The 10,175-nt window shown below is 38.0% G+C and overlaps 1 protein-coding gene across 4 annotated transcripts in view; it reads right to left on the reverse strand.

The window, feature by feature from the left end:
- ASAP2 (ArfGAP with SH3 domain, ankyrin repeat and PH domain 2) overlaps positions 1-10,175 on the reverse strand; it is a 166,594-nt gene that overhangs the window by 105,840 nt on the left and 50,579 nt on the right. For all 4 annotated transcript variants that reach the window (XM_027847176.1, XM_027847174.1, XM_027847175.1 and 1 more), the window contains exons 5-6: positions 5,565-5,694; positions 653-738 (exon numbers count right to left, since the gene is read on the reverse strand). In XM_027847176.1, the coding sequence (XP_027702977.1) occupies positions 653-738; positions 5,565-5,694 (216 nt within the window). The remainder of the gene's footprint in view (positions 1-652; positions 739-5,564; positions 5,695-10,175) is intronic.

Here is a 10,175-nt window from a genome sequence, read left to right on the forward strand (position 1 = left end):
CCACTGAGAATTAAAATAGTAACAATGAAGAGACTCGCATCCTAAATTTCCCCCATGCAAGGGGAAAAGGGGAAAAAAATGAAGAAGTATAATGGCAGTTACCCTAAAGCTAAGAGTATAGGTTCATGTGAAATTGTTTTCCTTTAAATGGGCTCCAGGGTGCTAATGTTTTCTATGCTCAGCTTAGTTTGTTTCTCAAGCTTGGAGTTCTCCAGGAAAGTAAAATCACTTCTCACTTCTCACACCTTTTTGTGCTGTTTAACCTTGACTGAATTTTAGAAATGGAAAAACTTAGAAAAAGCAAGTATCAAGCTCTCATTCTTTTTACATGCAGTCAAGTATGCTAGTCACACTGAATGCGGCAGATTTCATAGGACAGTAGTTCAAAAACTTTAATCTAATGTCATACAATTAGTGCTATCATCATTTAATATTTAATAAACACCAAAGAAACATAAATTCACTTATCCAAACAAAACATTTATCCCAAAAAATAAAGTAAACACAAAAATATCATACAAAAACAACAAGGCAAAATATAATTCTGAATGAGGGTCATAATTTAGTAGATTTCTTTTCTACATTGAAATACCCACAGCTGCCATGAAAAAAAGATAGGTTTTAAGTATAATCACAAGAAAGAAGCACTTACTTGCACTGTGCATGAAAATATTTGATCAAGTTCTGAAGTAAATCAACTCCTTTTTTAATCTTGATTTCATTAACCTTTAGTAAGTACTGTTAAAAAAAAAAAAACAACAATTCACAAGAATAAGCAGGCAACCTAAAAGCAAACTGTATCAGTAACATAAGACCAACCAGAGTCTAATTGCCATAATGGTAGGAATCATGTCCTTCATTAATTTTTTATCTCCTCCAAATGTAAATCATGCAATTAGAGCTAAATAAAATTTTCTTTTGTAATTTTAAATGAATTAATCAATTCTGTATCAGGACATTTAATTCAATTCAAACAGTCATTAAGTCCCTATACTATGTGCTATGAATTATGTGAAGGTACACTGAAGAAAGTTAAAGGCTGTGACTATGCTAGAGATGTATGAGAGGATGCATGATACAGTTGAAAGAGGATGGATTTTAAGTCAGGAGAAGTGGGTACAATCTCAGCCTTGCTGCTTACTAGGTGTGTGGACCATGTGCAAAAGCCACTTCTTTCTAAATAAAAATTCCCTCATGCAGAAAATGAGAATAACACTTGTACTACCGTATACCTCATAGGGTTATTGCAGAGAAAATGCTATGTAAATGTCAGCTAGGTGGCACACTGGAGAGTGCATTAGACTTGGAGTCAGGAAGACCTGAGTTCAAATCTTGAACTAGCTGTGTAACCCTTGGCAAGTCACTTAACTTCTCTCAGGTTTCCTCATCCGTAAAATGAGAATAATAAGAGCATCTACCTCCCAAGATTGTTGTGAGGATCAAATGAGATAATATTTGTAGGCACTTTGCTATATAAATGGTAGCTATCGTTATTATGTTAGTGCTATAGAAGCGTATGCTGTTATGTATATTAAGCACAGAATCAAAGCAGTGATTCGCAAACTTTGAGAAAATGTGATATTTTATTGTAACCTATCTGATTCCGTGACAATCCTCTGCCCCTAGCAAAATAAAGAATTTTTGTTTAAATCGCTTGAGTGAATTTTTAGGGAAAACATTGCAATAGTTGCTTCAACAACCAGAGTCGCCTGGGCTGTCAAAAAACAAAAACAAAAACAAAACACTAGGCTTGGGAATCAATGATCTAATCCAGCTAGAGCAATAAAATGTCCATTCATTAAAACAAAAAGTAATCAAAACACTTTAATACTTAAAAAAATATACACTTCAACTAAATAACTATAACACCTCATTTCCTCCATGTGCCTTTTCCATCTGATTCTTTATGTATTTTTTCTGTTGTTTTTTCATACATTCTCTAGTCAACATGCATTCTATTGTTCTAATTCTGCTTTGTGTGCTTGGCATTATTTCACAAATATCTTCCTGAATTTCCAAATATTCTTCATTTTCACCATTTTGAATGGGGCACTAATAATTTTTTATGTTGCTATACCACACTTTGTTGTCATTCCCAATCACTGTGCATATTTCCAGGTTTTCATTAACATAAATAAAGCTTCCAAATATTTTCATACACACACACACAAAACCTTCTTTCTCTTTAATAATATTCTTAGGTTATAATCTACATAGTGGAATCATGAGCTTCCTTTACCGGAGATCTCCCAAGAAAAAGTCTCCAAGACCAACCTGTAGGACCCACTTAGTGTTTAATGACTGATGGTCAAGGAGTTTTTCACATCTTGCTTCAACATAGAAGAGGCTAAAAAGACCATCAGATTTGGAATAAGAGAAGCTAGGCTTAAATATTTGTTCCACTAGTTACTACTTGTTTAGTCCCTGAAGGGATTTCAGAATCAGCTAAGGCCCATTCCAACACTAAATCCTTGGATCCTAGACTGCTTAGGTAACGCATGCTTGCTACATATTATTAGAAGAAGAACTGACACCTATATAGTGCTTTAAGGTTCACAAAACACTTTACATATTTTTTTTTTTTTGGTGAGGCAATCAGGGTTAAGTGACTTGCCCAGGGTCACACAGCTATTAAGTGTCAAATGTCTGAGGTGGGATTTGAACTCAGGTCCTCCTGACTCCAAGGCCAGAGCTCTATCCACTGCACCACCTAGCTGCCCCCAAACTCACTTCTCAAAGGCAACAATAGTGAAATATCAAAGCTATTATCCCTATTTCATAAAAAAGGAAACTGACATTCACAGAGGTTCAATGATTTGCACATGGCAGGAAAGCCTATGTTCAGCCATAAACATAGCAATGTTAATTATTAATATTATTGTATTAATGTAACTGATTGTTACACTGATAATTGTTGGTTAATTACTATTATTGGTTTTTATTTGTGTTAATTATTGTTATTAATTATGTTATTATGTTACTACTACCGATAATATTGATAGGTAAACGAGCAAGAGAAATAACTAATCAAACTTATCTTAGGCTCTACTATCTACTAATTCAGGTGGAGGGTGCTAACAAACTAGCAACTTCAGTACTAGTCAAGATTTGGATTTATAGATAGGTTTCATACGCCACTGAGAAGAGAAAAACAAAGGACTCCCTCTCTCCCCCTCCAAATTAAGCAACAGGCAACTCAAACTTAAGGGAAGTCATGTGGAACATCTTTAGCTAGAAATACGACCAAATCTGAAATATCTCAACATAGGTTGAAGAAGAGAGGGAGAGTAATGGTGACTTTTGCATTTCTGTGCTTGTTTTCAAAAAGCTTTCAAGCAAGTTTTAAAATGCATTTAATTAAAATGGGAAAAGAATTTCAGAACTGAGGAAGCCTGAATGCCATCTTTTAGACATGAGTCTCTCTTTAAATTGGAGTTGAGTGTTTCACAGACACTGCCAAAATAATGCATAACCTGGAAAATTGTTCCTCCCAATAACATGCTCAATTACACATCATGCGGAACTACTTAGAAAGCTTATCAAGGAGTATGTACAGAATTTCTAAAAAAGTCTCTTTTCCAGCCCAAGACATAAGGCTCTGCACAAGCACAGGAACAAATGCACACACACATTCCAAAGTCACTACTTATCCAGCGCGCACACTCTCTCTCTCTCTCTCTCTCTCTGTATCTGTCTGTCTCTGTCTCTCTCCAACTGAACCTCATTTGAACTTATCAACACCAGGGGGTAGGCAGGGCAAGGGTTGTTATTCCCATTCTACAGATGAGGAAAATGAGGCTCAAAGAGATCCACTGACTTGCCAAAGATCACATATCTTGTATGTTGTGGAGCTGGGACAAGAACTTGGTTTTCTAACTCCCAGTATAATACAACGCCTTAAAAATGGGTTTTGGACCACTGGTTCAGACCATAAATCTTATTTGGCATAGAGAACTCTTGTTGAGGAAACCCATTCTATCAATTCAGACTAGCAACAGTTCCATAACTTCTAGTCTGACAGAGGAGTCTGGGGGCACTTAAGGGGTCACATGACTTGCGCTGAATCACAAAGCCATTATGTCAGAGGTGAGCCTTGAACCCAGATCTTTCTTCATGACTCTGAGGCCAGTTCTCTAGTCACTACTCCATTGCTGCCTCTGGGTAGTTGGTTAAATTAAAATATTAATTCTGATCGCATGCCAATACTGGCAATGCACATTAATTTAGAAGTACATTGTGAACTCTATGTCAAATTACATACAAATGAAAATCTTGTAGAATAACACACATATATACACTCATAATTGTTGATATTTCATTTTTCAATTTGAGTTAGCCTCCATGTGTAGCTCCCCACACTGCTCACTTAGTGTTTGATCTAGGAATCAAAGATTTCTTGAAGTCAGATGTATTGTTGAAGACAAAGGTACTACCAAAACCAAAGTCAACAGACATTCAAAAGACAGAATTAAGTGACTTCTGGATTCCTTCCAGATAATCAACAGTTAATTGTATATAGTTGATTTATGATGTCACAAACCCATATTTGACATAAATTTAATTACTTCCTAGAGAGTGCACATATTTTATCAAAATACAAGATATCTGTATTACTAAGAAGAGCAAACACTGGGATAGATAGATGTGTTAACTTTTGTTTTCTCATATTTCTTCCAAAAACAGACCCACAATTGAAGAATAAAAAACTAAAACCCACTGGCATCCAACATTTTAGAGTATTTATTCTGTGATATTCTTCTTTCACTAAGTGTGAAAAAAGAAGACGACTCCTATAGTGTCCCGTCCCTCAAGCCAGGATGGTTAGGTAATGGTGCCAGAAGAATGCATTAAAACAGAGAATAGCTTTGGAAGGATAGCTAAGCTTCCTTGACCTCAATAAGTATAATTACTAGCGAGTAAATGGAATCTATTTGAAAACACCTTTCAAATGACAGGCAGCGTGGCTTTTTAAAAATAGGCCCCCATACAATTTAAATAGGAACTCCATATATCATAGTATTCCCTTTCTCCCCTCAAGTGGCTTTTCCGTCTTGCTCCTTTGCCCATAACCTGATGAGGTAGAGAGCACAGAGAAGGGTCAAACTCTTTGGACATGACATCAGCCTCAACACAAAAAGCTGTGTGAAAGGGTACTGAACAAGATCTGTTATTTTATTAAAGTACTGGGGGCGGGGTGTGTATATGTGATGGGGTGGTGTTTGTATGTTTGCATGTATGTGTATGTATGTATAGCTAGCTTTTCCCTATTTTTAGTTTCCTTTTCTTCATCAATGAATGCTCCAGTGTTAGACCATTCCAGTCCCAAGCTACAGAAGACTTAAGTTCCTTCATTAAAATTAATGTGCTAAAGTCATTGGGAAAAATTGGATCCAATAACTCTGTTGCCCTTGGGCCCAATAGTTCTCTTTAAAAAACAAAAACAAGCTCCCTTGGAAAAGGATAAGTCTACCTGCAAGACTCCTAATGAGACATAAAAGCAAATTTTCATTTGCTTCCCAGGCTCTTTACCAGCACTGGACATCTGTGCTTGTTCAGCATCTTACCTCGCACATTTGTAGCTGGAAGAACCTCCTTTCTTTCTCCATTTCTTCAGCAATTTCAGCTCCACTTATTTCAGTGCGAATCATCCCATGAAGCTTGGCATGTTCCTTTTTCTCCTTTTCTATTTTTGTCCTGGGGGAAAAACAGCAGCAATAAATCAAGTTGCCTATTGACCTAAGGATTCAGAGCAGCCTACCTACAGGCCCCCCTGCTTACTACACAGCCTGCAGAGACCAATATCATTCCGTAGCATGGCCTGTACAGCACTAATTTGTAGTCATAGGATTTGAGTTTGAATCTTAATTCTGCTATGCATGCCAAAGACTCTGGCCAAGTCAATTCACACACACACCTTCTCCCTCTGGATCCCAGGTTATCTCAGATTATCTGAAGACCAGATAATCTTTAACATTTTTTCTAGTTCTTAATCCTGTGATCCTCTTTTTTTTTTTCCCTTTGTGAGGCAATCAGGGTTAAGTGACTTGCCCAGGGTCACACAGCTAGTAAGTGTCAAGTGTCTGAGGCCGCATTTGAACTCAGGTCCTCCTGATTCCAGGACCAGTGCTCTATCCACTGCGCCACCTAGCTGCCACATAAATCCTATGATCCTCAAAAAGCTTTATAATGCCTACTTAGTTCAACTTAATTCAACAATATTTGTTGAGCAACTACTATGTGCAATGCACTTTGTCGTAAGTGTTACAAGGCTACATGTTATATTATTGTTGTCGGTCCTTTATTCTCGAAGAGAGTCAACGACATTACTAAGGGGTTATATCTTGACTTATGTGTGAATCAGATGAGTAAGGCAGAGCTGTACAAAGTCATCAGGCTACAAACATGAATAAAACAAAATCCCTGCTCTCAAGAAGTTCACCACGTCAATTGGGGAAACAAAACCTAGACAGAAATGTAACTACAACAGGTAATATGTGCCATAGAAGAGGTATAGATAGAGAAGTTGTAGGACAGGTTCTGAACTTCTTGAAAGTAATTTCTCCATGTTGAATTAATCACCTGTATTCTCCTAAAATAGAGGTAGGAAAACTTCAGTGTAGCTTTCTACCACTTTCTATTTTCCTTTACACACACACACACACAGAAAGAGAGATAGAGGGAGGGAGGGAGGGAGAGAGAGAGAGAGAGAGAAAAAGGGAGAGAGAGAGAGAAAGAAAAGATGGTACAGTGGATAGAATGCTGGGTCCAGAGTAAGGAAGACTCATCTTCATGTGTTCAATTCTGACCTCAGACACTTAGTAGCTGTGTGACCCTGGGCAAGTCATTTAACCTGTTTGCCTCAGTTCCTCATCTATAAAATGAACTGGAGAATGAAATGGCAAACCACTCTAGTATCTTTGAAAAGAAAACCTCAAATGGGGTCACAAAAAATCAAACACAACTGAAAACAACTGAAATCCCCCTTCCTTCCCCCTCGACACACACACAAAATGTATCCTGCGCATGCTAAGCACTTAATGTTTCCTTACTTGAACTGAATAAAGAGAAAGAACGCTAGACTGTGAATCAGAATAATTAGGTCTTAGTCCTGATTCTGCGTGACCTAAGCCAAATCACTTCACTTTTGCAGGGACTCAGTCCCCTACTTGGTCAAATGACAGAGTTGGACAGGATGATCTCAAAGGCCTGTTCTAGCTTTAAGAATGTGGGTTTCTTAGACCTGTCCTAAAATATTAACAATACCAACCTGTCTTCAGGAACTTTATAACTGTCTAGGCCAGAGAGGAGAGTATCTGACCCAGGGGCCCAATTTGGCCCTCAGTTTGATTTCATTCTGCTCAAGGGGCTAATACTGCTCTGATCACTGCTGCTGCCACCCAGAGACTAATTTCTCCCTAGGGGGCTGATGTGGAATTGAGTTTTACGTTCCCTGTTCGTAATTTAAAAAGCACTTAAGTTGAATGTTTTCTTTTCTCCAAGGGAAAAAATACCCACAATGAATTAAATTACTTTTTCTTTTTTTGCTTATAATTGACCTTTGATGGACTCTTTCGTTAAGCCAGTAGCTCTCATCATAAGATTCCCTACTCTTGTCCTAACTGTAGTAATAATGAACTAAATTTAGCCACATGGGATAGAAGCCAGGAGGATAACAGAGGTCAGCAACTTCCAGCATATGCCAGCAGGTAGCATGCCAGGCCATCTGGTCTGCCTCCCTATCACCACAGCCATGACTTAACCAGTCAGTCATATTGCCACTCTACTCTGCTGTTGCTGCTACATTAGACTTTCCATCAATTTCTCTCCTCCCATCTGCCAATGCCTCCACTCAAACAATAGTAACTAATCTAGGGCATAGGCAGAAAAGTATGAGAATAAAGCACATGAAACAAGACCAAAGTCCTATCGATGGCAAAGGTTGCATCTTGATGAAGTGGAATGAGATGAGTAATGAACTGGAAGTAAGGAGATTTGGGATGTACAACCTGTGTGACCTTAGACACGTCACTTGTTTTCCTTGGGCCTCAGTTTCTTCATCTACAGAATGAAAGGGTTGGTTAAGATGATCTCCAAGGTTCCTTCAGGCTACGATATACTATGCCTCTATAGATTAAAGTCATCGAACTAATTTCTCTCAATATGGCTGGGGATGGCCATATTGTCCTTGAATTTATCGAAACCCTTATTGAATGTCTTTGTTTAAAGCCTTTTCAAGAAGGAGTTTCTTCTGTACGGAATTACCTCTCTTTATCCTAAAAGTCTCTTCTTAATTGGAGTACTTCTTGATTACAATATCCTGGGATTCCCCGAACAATTCCAAACTCCCTTCATCTACTTCATGACTTCCGAAGTTTCTATCAAATCGGTCTCTACCTCCTAGACTAGAGACCCAAACCTTTCAAGTTATTCCTGCATGGAAACCACTGCATCCTTTAGAATGCTTCCCACAAATAATTCTCTTTCTACTACAAGAGGCTGGGTGATGTGGTGGAAAGACTATAGGCCTGGCAGTCAGGAAAACTAGGTTCTACTACAGGTTTTGCCTTTAACTTGTTAGAGAACTCTGGACAAATCATGTAAGCATTCTCCCTCTCAGGCTCCTTATTTGATAAAGCAGGGATAACAAGGCCAACCCTGTTTGACTACTGGGGTTATTTTAGGGACTTAATTCTATTTAGCAAACATGCATTAAGATGTGTAAGGCCCTGGAGGTACAAAGGACATAACATTTGCCCTGAAGAGCTTAAATTCTAATGGAGGAGGGATACAGGAAGGACAGAAATAAATAGAACAAAAGGCAAATGGCAATGCAGCCAGAGAAAAGTCAAAGTGCTATGAGAAATTTGAGGAATGAGAAAGTGAAAAGGGAGTTAGGGAAAGGAAGAGGGGGAGGAGAATCAAGAGGAGAAAGAAGTGAGGGGAAGAGGAGAAAATACTTCTGTCTGGGGGAGGGAGGAGAAAGAATCAGAGAAGGTTTCATGGAAAAGGCGACTCAAGTTGGGACTTGAATAAAAGGGAAATAACTAACAGACAGGGATGAAAGATAGATTATTGCAAGCATGGGAAACATTATGAGTTAAAGCACAGGGAGGAAAGAAGTAGGACAGAATAGAGGACGGAAGATAGTCCCATTTGAATAGAACAAAAACACATGAAAGAAAAGATAGATGAACAAGTAGTGCTGGAGGCAGGAAGTGGAGGGCCTTGAGACCCTAAGTCAAGAGTTTAAACGTTATTTGGCAGGCAATGATGAGCTACTAAAGGCTTCTGAGTAGAGAAGTGGCACAATCATGACACTGTCTTAGGAACGTTACTCAAGCAGTCATGTGGAAGGCAGACTAGAGGGAAAGGCTGAAGGCAGCCCAGTAGCATAACATCCTTTTGTCAATCAGTAAGCACACTGTCAAACACATCGGAAATCAGTTAGGTTGAGTTTTGTTGTGTTTTCTGTTTTATTTTTAGGAAGGGACTGTTGTGTGTAGATGCCCTGTTTGCTTTATCCCCATTAACGTCTCTCTACAACTTTTATCCATTGGTTCCTCAGATCTTCTCCCCATCTTCACCATTCTTTCTTCAGTGGGCAAGAAAAAAAAAATCATGCAAAGTTCTGTATTTCTCAAATATTTTGTGACAATCATTACTGGAACCAGTAAGCCTCATAGCTCTGTTACCTAGATACCACAGTGATCTGAATACAGGCCATGTTTTCTCTAAATCTAGCTTGAACAAAACCTGAATGAAGCTTATAATATCTCACTATTACTGAAAGAAAGACAACAAAAATATGAAGACAGTAGTGATTATAAAAGGGACTGAAACACTTATTTAAAGTGAAGGAAGTATTTTTAAAATATTTTTAAATTTTAGTAATTTTGTGCAATTGTTTCCAATATATACCTATATATTAACATCAATATTATAAAAATAAACATTTTTGAGGACTTCTATAAACTCATGAAGAATAAAATGAGCAGAACCAGGAAAACAATTTGTACAATAACAACAACACTGTCAAAACAACCAAATTTGAAAGCTGTAAGAACTATGATCAATACAATGACCATTCATGATTCCAGAGGACCTATGATGAAAGCACGCTACCTGTTACAGAGAAGTGTTGAATTTGGGGTATGGGATCTCTCTCTCTCTCTCTC

Source organism: Vombatus ursinus, unplaced genomic scaffold (genome assembly GCF_900497805.2).
Source record: "Vombatus ursinus unplaced genomic scaffold, bare-nosed wombat genome assembly UNPS02015316.1, whole genome shotgun sequence".
Classification (NCBI taxonomy): domain Eukaryota; kingdom Metazoa; phylum Chordata; class Mammalia; order Diprotodontia; family Vombatidae; genus Vombatus; species Vombatus ursinus.